The following is a 17,216-nucleotide window of genomic DNA, read 5'->3' on the forward strand; positions in this document are numbered from 1 at the left end:
GACACAAAGCAGAGTATAGTTTTAAAAATCTACACTTTCTCTTTTAATTAAAAAATTATGGTATTTAATCTAGTGTTGGGTGCATTAATTTTCTTCCAGAACGATTTGCTGAAAGGCACTGTGGAATTCTTCTTGATTTGAGTGGTCCTTTTGCTTCTTGCCATTCAATTGTGGACCCTAAACCATATCATGAGGTATGTGAAGGTCTAACATTAACAGCCCTTTTTGAGAAATATTTTTATAATACTAAAAGAAGCATCAGATATTAAAAATGTTCAAATAATGGCCATTTTCAGTAGATTAACACATACATTTAAGTTTAAATTGGATTATATTACTTTATTCAATTGTTAGATATACCAACTCAAAAAAGAGGGACTAGAAAATAACCCCACATGAGGAAAATATTGAATAAGTTTCTCTAAGTTCTTGGAAAACTCAGTTAATATTTGATTTGCTAATTTGCATATTTTGAGACATAAAATAATTCCAAAAGTTTCAAGGACAAAATATTTTCCAGAAGAGGAGTGGTTATAAATTGATTTGTTATTCCAGTTTACCTGTTCGAATATTTTCATAATATAAATTTGTTTCTTATTTTAAAGGAATGCAAAAAATACACTTGTACTTGTGAAAATAGCCAAGATTGCCTGTGTACAATTTTAGGCAACTATGTGAAAGCATGTGCTGAGAAGGAAACTTCCATGGTAGGATGGAGAGCTGGGCTATGTGGTAAGCAAAATAGAGGCTTTAGATTACTTTCTTCTCAGTTTTACAACAGGTGTGTGTGTGTGTGTGTGTGTGTGTGTGTGTTTAGTGTAGTTTGTTGCTGTTGTTCAGTTGCTCAGCTGTGTCTGACCCTTTGCAACCGACCTCATGGACTGCAGCATGCCAGTCTTCTCTGTCCTTCACAATCTCCTGGATCTTGCTCAAACTCATGTCCATTGAATTGGTGATGCCATCCAACCATCTTATCCTCTGTGGTGCCCTTCTCCTCCCACCTTCATTCTTTCCCAGCATCAGAGTCTTTTCCAATGAGTAAACTCTTCACATGAGGTGGCCAAAGTATTGGAGCTTCAGCTTCAGCATCAGTCTTTCCAATGAATACCCAGGACTCATCTCCTTGAGAATGGACTGATTGGATCTCCTTGCAGTCAAGGGACTCTCAAGAGTCTTCTCCAACACCACAGTTCAAAAGCATCAATTCTTCAGCACTCAGCTTTCTTCACAGTCCAACTCTCACATCCATACATGACCACTGGAAAAACCATAGCCTTGACTAGATGGACCTTTGTTGGCAAAGTTATGTCTCTGCTTTTGAATATGCTATCTAGGTTGGTCATAACTTTCCTTCCAGGAGTAAGCATCTTTTAATCTCATGGCTGCAATCACCATCTGCAGTGATTTTGGAGCCCCCAAAAATAAAGTCTGATGCTGTTTCCACTGTTTTCCCATCTATTTCCCATTAAGTGATGGGACCAGATGCCATGATCTTCGTTTTCTGAATGTTGAGCTTTAAGCCAACTTTTTCACTCTCCTCTCACTTTCATCAAGAGGCTTTTTAGTTCCTCTTTACTTTCTGCCATAAGGGTGGTGTCATCTGCATATCTGAGGTTATTGATATTTCTCCCGGCAATCTTGATTCCAGCTTGTGCTTCTTCCAGTCCAGCATTTCTCATGATGTACTCTGCATATAAGTTAAATAAGCAGGGTGACAATATACAGCCTTAACGTATTATATCCAGTCTTGGTTCCCTCTAATTCAATTTCTACAGATAAATCAGTATAATCTTTAAAGTAAAACCAAATAAAACTAGCCTGATCATGTGACATTTCAGTCTAAAACAAGTCAGTGGCATTTTATGGCTTTCAGGCTAAAGACCAAACTGCTTACAAGGTTTATAGTTTCTATTCTCTTACTTGCTCTTTGAAAGAATTCCCCTCTCTTCTGTGGGCTTCTCTGGTGGCTCAGAGGTTAAAGGGTCTGCCTGCAATGCAGGAGACCCGGATTCGATCCCTGGGTCGGGAAGATCCCCTGGAGAAGCAAATGGCACCCCACTCCAGTACACTTGCCTGGAGAATCCCATGGAGGGAGGGGCATGGTAGGCTACAGTCCATGGGGTCGCAAAGAGTTGGACATGACTTCACTTTCACTTTCCCCTCTCTTCTAACTTAAGTCGGTTCTCCAAATATAGAATTCCCTTTCTCTAGGCTATCTTCATGCTGTCTATCGGTCCCTCCTCTTCACTATGGACAGGTTCCCAGCTATACACACTCAGAGCTTCCTATTTTGCTTTTTAGCACGTACCACGATTGTCTTTTCCTAAGGAATATAAGCTGCCTGAGAGCAGTGAAGTATCTTGTTTATGGGCTTTATCTCCAATGGAATGTGTAAACATTATAGCAGTGTCTCAATACTGACAGAAAAAAAGGACAAGTACCTTTTCCTTTATTATTCATAACTCATGGTTAATTCACTATAATACTATACATCAAGTTGAATTAAGATTATTAGTTACTCTGGATATTTACATACTGACCATATTTTCCCTATACCAACAGATCAATCTTGTCCTAGTGGCCTAGTTTTCAAGTACAACGTAAAAACCTGCAATAGTTCTTGCCGATCATTGTCAGAGAGAGATAAGAGCTGTGATATGGAAGGCATTTCAGTTGATGGATGCACTTGCCCTGATGGAATGTACAAGAATAATGAAGGAAATTGTGTTTCAAAATCTCAGTGTGACTGCTACATAAATGATGAGGTCATGCAACCAGGCAAACTCATCCATATTGATGACAATAAATGGTATGGAAATTACATATATACTTGTTATGACTTTAAAATCGAGAGACTTTGCTTTTCAAAGAAATGGTCTTTTGCTAGGATGAAATCTTCTTTAGACCTGCCACATTTTAAATTTTGTATTTCTCATTAAAGTTTAATATTACCTGGAGTGTACATTTCACTGTAATGGCCATTGCTGATATATCCCACTCATGTTTGGTTTTAAATGACAGTAGCAAAATATTCTAGGAGCTGCTACGTACAGAGAATGCAAAGCAATTTCATATTCAGGCAATGCTTCCTAGTTGTCTCTCAGCATTTATCGTTCAACAAACAGTTATTCAGTAAATGCCTACCATGTGCCAGGCTTTGTGCTAAGCACTGGAGTTGCAAAGATGAGTGGTCATTGTCTTGGACTCAGAGTAAGCATCATGCAGACTATTGCAAAGAGGTTTATATACTATCATATGGTACCAGAAAGGGCCAGTTGCTACCTCAGGAGATTTAAAATAGAAAAAAAAAAAAAAAAACACACACAACTTCTCAGAAGAGACCAGCATTTCAGTTTTCCTAAGGGATGAATCTTTTTCCTGACAAAATTGGAGTGTGAAGAGTGACTTCCAGTCAAGGAAACAGAATGCAGTAATGTAGGAAATGCTGGAAATAGTATTGTACATGTTGGTTGTTGTTACACAAGATTGTGCTGGAAAAGAAGAAAGTAGCCAGGCCATATTCCAGAATTAAAACTTTGTTCCAGGGTGGTGGGAGGTATTGAAAAACTATAACTTTTTGTGATGGATAAGGAGGTTGTGATTCCTGCAGTTTGGGCAAAGTAATTTATCTATATTTCTAATTTCATGTACAGAAATAGCAATTCTTAAAAACATAACTGCAAAAGTGAAGCAGTCATTCCAAAAATCTTTGGATGCACCTTCTCTCTTTTCTTTAGTTCCATGTCGATGTGTGGCAAAACCACCACAAGATTGCAATTAGCCTCCAACTAAAATAAATTAATTAATTTTAAAAAGATATCATTTAGCAATGAATAATAATAATTTGGTCATTTTAAAGGAGAACGTGTAACAACTCCTTTTAATCAACAAAGTACACAAAACATTTGGTTGGGATTTGGTTAACAATACTTTCCCAGTAAATGCTGGAGAATCGGCAGATTACCTTTTTAATAAAACTTAGGCTACCACCTCCAAATTATGGATGGTGTTAGCATTATCCTGTTTTAAATCTCTAAAACCTCTTATTTATACTACTGTGTGAACTAACTGACCATTCTTTGTTCTCTCTCTGCATGTTTCTGGTACTGTCACTGGAATGTCATATCTAAGGCACTATTCTGATTGTGCCACTTAGCTGCTCAAAAACTGATTTTATGGTGACAGTTGCCTAAAGAATAGAAACAAACTTGCACGTCATTTAAGACTATCTGAAATCTGGTTATAACTTACTTCTACCACTTCTCCCTATGTATCCTACCTTCTATCCAAACAAGTCATCAGAACGTGCCTTGTTCTTTCCTTTGTCACAGCTTTGCATCTTATCAGCAACATCTGTTGAAACTTACTTATCCATCAAAATCCAGCCATCTTTTTCATTTAGTTTTCTGCATGTCCATAATAACCTTATTTGTACATTCCTATAACAGATACAAGTTATATCTTATAATTTGTTACATTTTATGCATCTTTTTTGGCTTCCAAGGTGGCTCAGGGGTAAAGAATCCACCTGCCAATGCTGGAGCCACAGGAGACACTGGTTTGATCCCTGGGTCGGGAAGATCCCCTGGAGGAGGAAATGGCAACCCACTCCAGTATTCTTGCCTGGAGAAATCACATGGACAGAGGAGCCTGGTGGTTTGCAAAGAATCAGACATGATTGAGCACATGCACATGTATCTTTTGGGGGACTGTATCTCATTGATCTTATTATTCGTGATAAAGCAGGGGGTTTGTGAATGAGGGATGAAAGTTGCTATAACAGTGTATTAAGCTGTCATTGAAACTTTATTTTAATTTATAATTTTCTTTTATTTCCAGTGTCTGTAGAGATGGGATTCTTCTTTGCCAGACTCCCATTGATTTGACACTACGTAAGTTTTGAAATCACGATGCAAGGTTAAGATATCTACTTTGGTTAAAATAAGCAGATCAAGAGGCCCTTGACTAACAACTTCCTTTGTCTCACAGAGAATTGTTCTGGAGGGGCTGAATATGTTGACTGTAGGAATCCTAAGGCACAGAGGAGAGTTGATAGTACATGTAGCACTCGGAACATACCTAGTTTTGATGTAAGTAACATGGTTTAGAGTTTAGATTTTTGAAAACTTTAAAAGAAATTTTGTTTCAGTGAAGATGGAAATTAAAACATCAAAGAAAAATAATTAGAAGGTCATATTATTTTTGTGTGTCATTTTGACTTGTCAAACGCTAATTCTAACTGTATACTTGGTTTATTTGTGCATTAAGTATTAATACAACTGATAATGCAATGAATTTAGACTAGTGCCTCATGGTGTGTATTTTATATTTACTCCTATAGGAGAACTTGCCTTGCAAACGTGGGTGCTACTGTCCTGAAGGAATGGTTCGAAATTCTAAAGGGAGCTGTGTCTTTCCTGATGACTGCCCTTGCTCTTTTGGTGGACGAGAGTATGACCAAGGAAGTGTCACCTCAGTTGGCTGCAACAAATGGTACATAATAAAGAATTACTGTTTTATTTGTTTTGGATATTAGAAAGTATACAATCTGCTCTTATTTTTATGGGAAAGGAGTCATATTTTGGGATATTTGGAAAAATAATGGTCAGATGTAATTAGAAAAACTATTTTAAAAACAAATTTTATACAGCATTAAAAGTTGAACATCATATAATGGACAACTGCAAAAGTTAAACTGGTATGCTTTGTAGTTCTTTACAAAAGCAATATGAGTTCAGTCATAATCTTGGCATGATACAATTATCACACTGTATCATTGTTTTCTTCTAGTACTTGCATAAAAGGATCTTGGAACTGTACACAAAATGAATGTCAAACCACCTGTCATATCTACGGGGAAGGTCATGTTAGAACTTTTGATGGAAAAAGTTACAGCTTTGATGGTCTCTGCCAGTATTCATTTATCGAGGTAATTACAAGTGTGTTTTTAAACAATTTTTCTTTACTTCATAATTATTAGACGAACTCTGGGGAATTTTATTCTCAAAATGTGAATTAAAAAAAAATGCCACATATATGTTTCCTGAAGGCAGTAAAATATAGTATAATGTAATGATGGTTCTGGAGCCAGTAGGCCTAAATTTCACTCCTGCCTCTGCCATTTCTCAGATGTGTGATTTACTTTGGGTACATACCTTAATTTCTCTGTGTCTCAGTTTCCTTAACTGTATGATGGAAATAGCCCCTACTTGAAACCAAATTAGAGAAAATATTGGAGCACATAATAAGTGCTCAATAAATGTTGGATGTCATTATTTTAGCAACAGTACTATCAGCAACAATGACAGTTACCATTTTATGAGTGCTTCTTTTCCAAGTGAATCTATACATTTAATCATTTATAATATAAAACGCTTATATTATTATCCGCATGAAGGAGATGAAGAAGTTGACATTTACAGAGGTTAAGCAACATGAAGAAAATGCCATATGCAAACCTAGATCTGTCAGATTCTGGAGTCCATGCTTGCTCCATAATACGGATTGTTTTGCATGAGTATTGAGTGAATATCAAGTTTGTATATCAATATATATATATATATATATATATACACATCTATGGTATAATTCTAAGCTTGTATGGAAGTAATGGGAAAAGAACTGAATCAAAGAAGTTAGTTTAGACTCAGGCAAGACTACAGACTTGTAACAGATAACCACTGTCTTTTGGAAATTCCATAATGTAACATATGGTAATTTATTAAGTATAAGGTGTCACTGTCTAAGAAATATTTGTCTGATACAAATATTGTAATTGAGTTCCATGTTCCTGATATAAATTATTATTAAAATTTAATTTTTAAAGGATTATTGTGGTCGTGAAAATGGCACATTCCGTATTTTAACTGAAAGCGTCCCGTGCTGTGAGGATGGACTTACATGCTCAAGAAAAATTATAGTTGCTTTTCAGGTACAGTACTATTTTTTTTCCCTAGGATTATGAACTGCCAAATAAGATTGATGTTACTGTAAGTAAGTCTGTATTTTAATTTACAGGATCAAAATATTGTCTTGCATGATGGTAAAGTCACAGCAGTCAAAACTACAGAAAGTAAGGAATGTGAACTCAATGGAAATTCATACTCTGTTCATACCGTTGGCCTGTACTTGATTCTGAAATTTTTAAATGGAATAACCATAATTTGGGACAAAAATACAAGAATTTCTGTTATACTGGATCCACGCTGGAATGTATGTATATCACTTTCATATGTGTATATATATATATATATATATATCAACATACCGTAACAGAGCAAATAGCAAACAGAGAGACAGTCTACTTCAGTCATGAAGTAGACCCCATGAACTGTTGCCTACCAGGCTCCTCTGTCCATGGGATTCTCCAGGCAAGAATACTGCAGTGGGTTGCTATGCCCTCCTCCAGGGGATCTTTCTGACCCAGGGATTGAACCTGTGATTCCTGTGACTCTCCTGCATTGCAGGTGGATTCTTTACCACTGAACCACTGGGGAAGTCTGCAAATAGCATGGTAGAAGTGAAATCAGTTTTGCTACTGAGAATTAGAGGACATGTTCAAAGGTAGAAAGTGGGAGAATGGCAATATTTATTATAGAGCAATGCTACATGTTTGTTCAATCTCACATGTAATATTAAATGTGATCAAAGATGATAGAATTTGATGGAAAATAAATGCAATAAACCTGATGAATTCTATTTTAGCCATATTTGGTTGCTTGGTGTATAGATAGAATTAATGCAGTTTTCAGAGCAAATATTCTAAGAACCTAAGAGTATAGTCCTGTCAGATTTGAAGCTAGTGAATGTAATTATTTTTTAATTCTTAAGGCATCTATCTTGATCAGTACTAGATCATTTTGCAATATAGGACATCTTATATTAAACGGGAGGAGAAGCTTATCTACAGATTCTGGTTTTCTTCCAAAATTTGGAATTTAAAATAAACTTGTATACAATCTTAATATCTCTATCATATATCTATCTAAATCTATCTGTCTATGTATCTCTAGCATAACGCACTTTTTCAGTACTCTTTCTGATCTATGCAGGGTCAGGTGTGCGGTCTCTGTGGAAATAACAATGGTGATCTGAAGGATGATTTCACCACAAGATACTCATCAGTAGCTGCTGGAACACTGGAATTTGGAAATAGTTGGAAAACAAGTCAAGAATGTTCAGACACAGTTGCTCAAACCTTCCCATGTGACTCAAATCCATACTGTAAAGCCTGGGCCGTGCGGAAGTGTGAGATCATTCGGGACAGCACCTTCAGAGAGTGTCACAACAAGGTAGGGGGCCCTGAGAGCAATGACAGGCACAAGCTTTGCCCTCAGAGACTCATGTATTGTGCTCTCCTTAGGTGGACCCCAATGAGTACTATGATGCGTGTATTGAAGAAGCTTGTGCCTGTGACATGGAGGGGAAGTACCTGGGATTCTGCACGGCTGTGGCAATGTATGCAGAGGCATGCAGTGCAGTTGGAGTCTGTGTCACATGGAGAAAACCAGATCTCTGTCGTAAGTGAAGTTCATATGTTGCTGTTCTTTAAACCATAATTAGAATCGTTTTGTTGAGACAATCAATCTTCTCATATTTTCTAGAAAATACATATTCTTGGGCATACATAAACAGGCTTAAAAACATGTTAATATGTTTGTTAGTGATGGAAAAAAATACCTATTTAAGAAAATATAGAACTTAACATGGTGCATCAAATTCAATTTTAGTTTCAAAAGTTCTGTTCACAGAGGAAGATTGAATATTGATGGAAAATATTTCTTATTCATAGATGAGCAATGAACTGCCTACCTATCTTAGTATAGTTACATATTCTTAAATATTTACCTCACATATCACTTTTGTTTGAAGTCCTCACACATCATCATGAAAATGTTTATAGAGCTCTAGTCAAGATAAACTGTAATATGAATATAAACAGAATTTTGATATGTGTGAAATGTGGTAACTTTAGTAGAAATTAGTCAACTCTTTTTCTTCCAAAGGAAGGTATTGTAAGAGAAAATGTGACAAATGAGAAATGTTGAAATTAAATCTGCATTTTATTTGGCCTATTATGTACAGCTTTATATATTGAAATATTAAATATTATATTATATTATAGTTACCTCGTTTGGGAACTGTTATTTACATTTAAAAGACCAATTTTCCTAGAGATTTATTTTCCTCACTTAGGGCTAGACATTAAAACCATGAATGTAGAGTATGATCTAAAATAGCTCAAAAATTGGAAAAGTTAATGTTTACTCTTCTTCCTAAAATCAACCTTATTGTGAGACTTTTTTTTAAATGCTATTTTTATTCTATAAGTTTCCCTTCCTTTTTTTAAAATTGTTTTGGCTTATACGGCAATTTGGATACAGCCAAAGGACTTAATAAGACAGAATGATATACTTTAGGTCTGTTTATTGTTAGTATCATTCAAAATCTCTCATAAAAATGCTTGGGAATATTAAAGTTGAAAATTGTCATATAATGAATGCAAGTAATTTGATATAATTCAACCATAGCTGTCTACTGTGACTATTATAATGCACCTGGGGAATTCAGCTGGCATTATGAACCTTGTGGCACAGTGACTGCCAAAACATGCAAAGATCGAGTAATTGGCCAGAAATTTTCTGCACTTTTAGAAGGTAAGACATATTTTAATAATATCGGCGAAAAGATGCAAATTATACTGATATCTTAAAACTGGGAAATGTTGTTAGTTTCTGGCAGTTCAGTGTCTTACATTTTGTAATTTAATGAATAGCTATTTATCTTTATTATGACATTAATATTTCTGCATTAGAAATATTTTCTCTAGACATAAATTATCTATTTAACAGGAGAGAGAGAGAGAACATAGTGCTCTCATCCTACTAGCAATCTTTATACGTTTCATTAGACAAGGTATTTGTTGAGACTATCATTGCAGAATGCAACATATAATATAGTCTCACTTGAATGGAGGCCAGTTAACTATACCCACAGTTAAAAAGTACTTTACTCTTAGCATTACATATCTTAGATAAAAATAAAGAAGTGGCAAGAAAACAAGATGATACAAAAACTCTCTGACAGTCATATCTATGTTAAATCCCAGGCTTTGGGATATTTTCAGCCCATTTTATTATGATTTCGGTTATTTTCATCTATCCGATGAAATAGTATTTAGAATTGGTATTCACGAAAGTATAGAATTGGCATTCACGTTTCAAGACACATACCTATCCAAGTCTTGTGTTAGGTTCAACACCGTGGCTGTCATTAAAGTAGTAAATCACTTAAAATATTTAGGAAATATTTTAGAAAAATTAAGTCAGCTGAAATTTCTAAGTTCTCAGGTTGATATTTCATTGCCAAAGAATCTGAATCCTGTTCAATTTTTATGTTTTTCACTAAAAGTATGCTGTTATCTACTTCGATTCTTGGAATCATTGAAGTAAGTGTACAAATATATAATGCAGTTTGAGGAGTTTCAGCAAATAGAGATGAACTGAGGGCCATTTTTACACACAGGCTGTTACGCCAAATGCCCGGACAGTGCTCCCTACCTGGATGAGAACACCATGAAGTGCGTCAGTTTGGCTGAGTGCAGCTGCTTCTATAATGATATCGTACCAGCTGGTGGAGTGATCCAAGATAACTGTGGGAGAACATGGTATGTTCTCTAACTGTCCAATAGTTCTGTTTCTTACATTTTTATATAAAAAACAAGAAAAAGAATCAATGAATATATTTTTAACTCTGTTATTTCTAAATGAGGTCAGCTTTAGGTTCAGTTTTATGTTACTTATTTTGGTTATTTTGTGTTTTCATTAAATCCACATATTGACTAATGATTTGTTAAATCAGTTGAAAAGACAGCAGAGAAAATGTCACTGTGTTGCTTTGGGTAAAAGGAAAGTTCTCATTCTATAAATGTAAGATCATGTTTATAGGCTTTCAAGAGGACGTCTGTACTAGAACAGCATGTCCATCAAAAAACATTGTGTTTGAAACTGAAAATGTAAGAACTAACTTTACAGCTTGATTCCAAACATTCTTTTAGGTCGCAAGAATTCCTCAGTGAAAAGATTAGGAAACAGTACAGGGAAAAACAAAAAACAAAAACAAAACAAATTTGAATCCATAGCATGCTCTTGGGGAAACAATTATTTATTTTTTTCTTATTTGGTTCTGTTTTCATCTTCACTGTTAGACAATTTTTTGCTTTAAATTTAGGAGATGTATATAATTAGGAGTTAAAAATTTCAAGTTCTTTCTCTTTTTGATTGTTTCTTTTTTTGTTTATAATTTAACTTTCAGCTATTGCATCGCAGGAGAATTGGAGTGCAGTGGTGAGTCACTATATTTTACTCTAATTGATTTAGGAAAGATGAGATAAAGAGTTTGGAGTCTTTTTAGACCATCAACAGCAGAGGAGTATGTACTTAATGCTTTAGACTGTTCCTCAGTGGATTGACACAATTCCATTTCAGTGTGTTTGTTTATGTTGGGTCAGTTCAAAACCAATGCTGCCAAGGCACTTCAAAGCATTGGTAGATGGGGGCAGTTCTCTTGCTCTACTCCTGCCTGTCTGTAGGCTCTGGGAACTAAAAAGTGAGACATCAGTTAAAATAGTTTAATAAAGGGATGGAATGGAAGATGATAGTTACATAGATAGAATTAACTACTTGAAGGATTATTCATATGCAACATATATCTTAAAAAGAAATTTCAATAAACTTCAAAAGAATAAATGATTCTTTTTGTGTATTCGAAATTGCAAGAAGTGAAATAAAAAAGAAACAAGTAATTCATAGGCAACTTGAGTTTTAGAATTTTTTTCACAACTTTTCATTTCTGTCAATAATAGTAATTTGTGATTATTTCAGAAACTGCTCCAACAAATTCAACATATACAGGTAAAATCATCATTATGGTTTAAATGTGTATTTCTGCTTTCTTTTTATGATAATCATTTACAGTTTCACATGAATCTGTGCCAGTAAAAGATATGCTAATAAATATACTGATATAAAATCTCAAATTAAAATTGTTACTAGAAAATATGTCAAAATATAATTTCATTATACTCCTGTGAGTTAAGTTAGTAATGTGATTAGAATATAAAATAGGTATTATATGCTTATTATTAGTTGGACATCATCCAAAGCTTGACATTTTTAGATGATAATTTGAACAAATGGAATAAAAAAGTGAATGTGATCTCCTGTGAAGTAAATATTTTGAAATCATGATTATTCTGGGAGGTGAGAACACAGAAAAAAAAATTAATTTATTTTTCTTAACTTGTGTATTTCTTGCAAGGTATAAGGCTATTTTAGTTATATCCATTCAGGACAGTACTGGGCAAAATGCAGTTTAACTTTGGGTTTGGAACTTTAAATGCACTGGTTGGTAAGTGTACTTAGAGTTACTGCAGTACACTTACATACTATTTCTCATTGATTAATATTTGGAGGTAATGTCAATTAAGAGATATTATAAATTGGAAGCCTTAGGTCTTGATAATGTATTTAGTATGTGATCATCAGTGAAGTGATATTTATTTTAGTTATCATAGGTTAGTTTCCTAAAGCTAAGTGCAGAGTTCATCTTGGCCCATAAATAGACTTATTAAAGTTCCTGTGAGATTTTGGTTAAATGGTAATAACAGAAAATAATTAATCATTTTTGTTGGACATACAGTAAGAAGAGTTATTAATACTGATCTAAATGAAAGATTGTTTTGTCAATTAACCTCCACATACAATTTCAGAAATGTTTATTGAGTTTATGGCAACTGGTTTCTTGAAATAAATTTGCCAGCAAAATTATTTAAGTAATATATTTTCATAAATATTGTCTTCCCCAAACAGTTTCTACTACAACAGCTACCTCCATACTAAGCACCAAAGCAGGTAAAAAAAAAAAAAAAAAAAAAAAGCTAATTTGTTTTTTAGCATCTAAATAAGCTATGAATGAGTTTGCAACTCAGGCATTTTGGTCCTTTCCCCCAAAGTTGTTATTTTCTATTTATTTATTTCTTAAATGCCAAATAGTAAGGTCTACATCCAATTGTGATATTGAAGAACCTCTTCTCTATTTAGAGACCATGTGTCCTAAAAAGAACATTCTGCATGTTACTAATTTGGAAAAAAATGGCTACAGAAGAAAATTCTATGCTAAATTCCTTGAAAATAAATTATATTTTCTTTTCAACTGACACCAAAGAATTTCAGCTTTAATTGAATCACTTGTAATCAAAGCAGTGGTCAAAGAAGTACAGGAGTATATTAAAATGTGTAAGCATCTGGTAAATGAACTTAACTGTTGCATTTCATCGTTTATTTGCATTCTAGAGATATCTAATTGTGTCTAAATAAATACTTTATAATCTTGTCTTTCAAAACCATCTGAACATACATTTCCAAATATTTGTCTCCTCCTTTGTATAGCAATTACACTGGCCACCAATAGCTCAGGCACAGGTAAGCAATAATCATCAACCACAACTTAAGAGGGACTTAAAATCCAAAACTTCCTTTTGCAGTATTATTTATACCTTTGCAATTACATTTTTTGGGGGGGATTTTTTTTCCTGTTTTTGTTTTGTTTTTAAGATTTTAGAAAAAAATGTTGTACAAACTGATAAAGAGTCTTGACTTCTTACTTGTGGTCTATAAAGTTTAAACTTTAACTTTATGTTTTGATATCTATTTAACTATTTAATCAGATATCTCTGAAACATTAATTTCAAGTTGATCCATTTTATATATGACCATAGATGTTATCAGAAACATAATTTTCCTTCCATATAAAACATTTTTTCCCATTATTTTCTCCAATTCAGTAGCTTCCATTCCAGGGATTACATCAAGCAGTGAAATAACAGGTAGGTGAATCAGAAAACTTATGAAATGACAAAAAAGGTTTTTATGTATATTATAATTGTTTTTTTAATATATGAGAATCAAGAGAGCCATTCTCCTATACTTAGGATCTTTTTCTTCACCTAACTGAACACTGTTTTCCTTTCTCCTGTTATTTATTACTTTCTCTAGTTATTTATTACTTTGTCTGTCTCGGTATACACACATATATTTTAAAATGTGACATTTTTATTCAGGTATAATTGGCAAAAAACATTATATTAGTTTCAGGTGTTCAACGTAATGACTTGGTATTTGCATATTTTGCAAAATGATCACATTTTATCTAGGTAACATCCTTAAAGTCACAGATAAGGGTTTGCATCCTTGTATTCTTAATTGCATTTAGTCCCAAGCTACAAGTATTCAACAAGTATTTGTAGAATGAATGGATGTTTCTTCTTTTTCCCTATCCCTAATTTTTAAATTATGTTTTTTCTCTTGTCACAGAATTTCTAGCCTAGTCATTAGACCAATGATTAGATGTTATTTATGCTGATGAAGCTTATAGTTTATACATTTCATTTATTAGAGCTAGTATCTCTTCTCTAGAAAACAGGGTATTGTGTAAAATCAAGATTACTTTTGGTTTATAATTTTGTATCATGATATAGAATTAGAACTAATTTGGAGCACTTTGTAATATTGGTGTTGTCAATTATTTGGTACTTAATACTGTGTTCCTTATATTCTAAGGGCAAACATGTCAAAGTATCACCATCATAGTGTGGAATATCATAAAAGCGGCCAACTGACATGTTTAATTTATATCAAACTTTCTCTTATGTTGAATATCATTAGTAGCTGTGGCTCTTTCAGTGTAAATTTAGAGAGTGACCCATTACAGAAGTCTTTTTCTTTATTCTACCTTTGTAAATCTATTTCTGATGGCTTACTAATGATTTCACCCTGAGTTGTTTAAATACATTGTAGAATAATTTTCTAGTTACATAGTATCTCAGCCATAAACAACAGTCTGAACTCCTAATTCTCAGCCTGATTCTCATTCGAAGATAAGCAATTTAGTTCAGTTATATAGGTCTCTTTCAGTTAAAATATAATTATTCATTCAACTACCAAAACTTTTGAATCTGGAAACCATTTAAAGTATTCTTAACTATTGATTTGATGAATTATATATTCACGTACCCTGGAGGAGCATGGCAACACATTCCAGTATTCTTGCCTGGAGAATCCACGGACAGAAGAGCCTGGCAGGCTCTTATCCACAGGGTCGTAAAGAGTCGGACAAGTGAAACAACTTAGCACACATACTCATATACGTTGTTGTTAAGTCAATAAGTGGTGTCAACTCCTTTTGACCCCATGGACTGCAGCAGGACAGGCTCTTCTGTTCTCCACTATCTCCTGGAGTTTGCTCAAATTCATGTCCATTGAGTCTACAATGATATCTAACCATCTCATCCTCTGTTGCCCCCATTGTTTTTGCCTTTAATCTTTCCCAGCATCAGGGTCTTTTCCAATGAGTTGGTTTTTTGTATAAGGTGGGCAAAGTATTGGAGCTTCAGCTTCAGCAACAGTCCTTCCAATGAATAGTCAGGGTTAATTTTCTTTAGGATTGACTGGTTTGATCTCCCTTTAGTCCATGGGACTCTCAAGAGTCTTGTCCAGCACCACAATTTGAAAGCATCAGTTCTTTGGTGCTCAACCTTCTTTATAATCCAACTTTCACATCCATATATGACTACAGGAAAACCATAGCTTTGACTATATGGACTTTGTCAGCAAAGTGATGTTTCCTCGTTTTTAATAAGCTGTCTGGGTTTGTCATAGCTTTTTCCCAAGGAGCAAGAGTCTTTTTATTTCATAGCTACAGTCAATGTCTACAGTGATTTTGGAGCCCAGGGAAAGAGTATCTGTCATGGCTTCCACTTTTCCCCCATCTATTTTGCCATTAACTGAGGGGTCTAGATGGCATGATCTTAGTTTGTTTTTTTAATTTTAATGTTGAGTTTCAAGCCAGCTTTTTCTTTCTCCTCTTTCACCCTCATCAAGAGGCTCTTTAGTTCCTCTTCACTTTCTGCCTCTAGAGTGGTATCAGCTGGCAATCTCGATTCCTCTGCCTATAAGTTAAATAAGCAGGGTGACACTATACAGCCTTGTTATACTCCTTTACCAATTTTGAACCAGTGAGTAGTTCCACGTCTAGTTCTAACGTCTAGCTTCTTGACCTGCATACAGGGTTCTTAGAAGACAGGTAAGGTGGTCTGGTACTCTTGTCCCTTTATGAATTTTCCACAGTTTCTTGTGATCTACACAGTCAAAAGGTTTTCTCATAGTCAGTGAAGCAGAAGTAGAGATATTTTTCTGGAATTCCTTTGCTTTCTCCATGATCCAACTAATGTTGGCAATTTGATCTCTGGTTCCTCTGCTTTTCTAAGTCCAGCTTGTACTTCTGGAAGTTCTCAGTTCACATGCTGCTGAAACCTAATTTGAAGGATTTTGAGCATAACCTTGCAAACATGTGAAATAAATGTAATGTACAGTACTTTGAACATTCTTTGGCATTGCGCTTCTTTAGGATTGGAATGAAAATTGACCTTTTCCAGTTCTGTGGCCACTGCTGAGTTTTCCAAATTTGCTGATATATTGTATGCAGAATTTTAACAGAATTAACTTTTAGGATTTGAAATAACTCAGCAGGAATTTCATCACCTCCATTAGCTTTGTTTGTAGTGATGCTTCCTAAGGCCCACTTGACATCACGCTCCAGGATGTCTGGCTGTAGGTGAGGAACCACACCATCGTAATCAACCAGGTCATTAATTATCCAGGCCTTTCCTGTATAGTTCTTCTGTGTTCTTGCCACCTCTTCTTAATATCTTTTGCTTATATTAGATCCTACCATATCTGTCCTTTATTTTGCCTATCCTTGTATGAAATGTTCCCTTGGTATCTCCAATTTTCTTGAAGAGATCTCTAATCTTTCCTATTCTATTGTTTTCCTCTATATCTTTGTATTATTCATTTAAGGAGGCCTTCTTATATCTCCTTTTTATTCTTTGGAACTCTGAATTCAGTTGGGTGCATCTTTTCCTGTCTTCCTTGCCTTTTGCTTCTCTTCTTTCCTCAGCTATATGTAAAGCCTCCTCAGACAACCACTTTGCCTTCTTACATTTCTTTTACATGGGGAGGGTTTTGGTCACTGCCTCCTGTACAGTGTTATGAACCTCCATCCTTAGTTCTTCAGGCACTGTCTACCAGACCTAATCCTTTGACTCTATTCTTCACCACCACTGTATAATCATAAGGGATTCGATTTAGGTCATACCT

At 34.7% G+C, this 17,216-nt stretch overlaps 1 protein-coding gene across 1 annotated transcript in view; it reads left to right on the forward strand.

The window, feature by feature from the left end:
• LOC138987871 (mucin-19-like) overlaps positions 1–17,216 on the forward strand; it is a 72,794-nt gene that overhangs the window by 39,767 nt on the left and 15,811 nt on the right. The window contains 15 exon segments of the mRNA XM_070370108.1: positions 100–194; positions 606–732; positions 2,563–2,809; positions 4,840–4,892; positions 4,990–5,090; positions 5,342–5,493; positions 5,791–5,929; positions 6,827–6,931; positions 7,018–7,212; positions 8,052–8,291; positions 8,363–8,519; positions 9,531–9,656; positions 10,525–10,666; positions 11,314–11,345; positions 12,870–12,911. Of these exon segments, the coding sequence (XP_070226209.1) occupies positions 100–194; positions 606–732; positions 2,563–2,809; positions 4,840–4,892; positions 4,990–5,090; positions 5,342–5,493; positions 5,791–5,929; positions 6,827–6,931; positions 7,018–7,212; positions 8,052–8,291; positions 8,363–8,519; positions 9,531–9,656; positions 10,525–10,666; positions 11,314–11,345; positions 12,870–12,911 (1,953 nt within the window).

Source organism: Bos mutus, chromosome 5, assembly GCF_027580195.1.
Source record: "Bos mutus isolate GX-2022 chromosome 5, NWIPB_WYAK_1.1, whole genome shotgun sequence".
In the NCBI taxonomy this organism is placed as follows: domain Eukaryota; kingdom Metazoa; phylum Chordata; class Mammalia; order Artiodactyla; family Bovidae; genus Bos; species Bos mutus.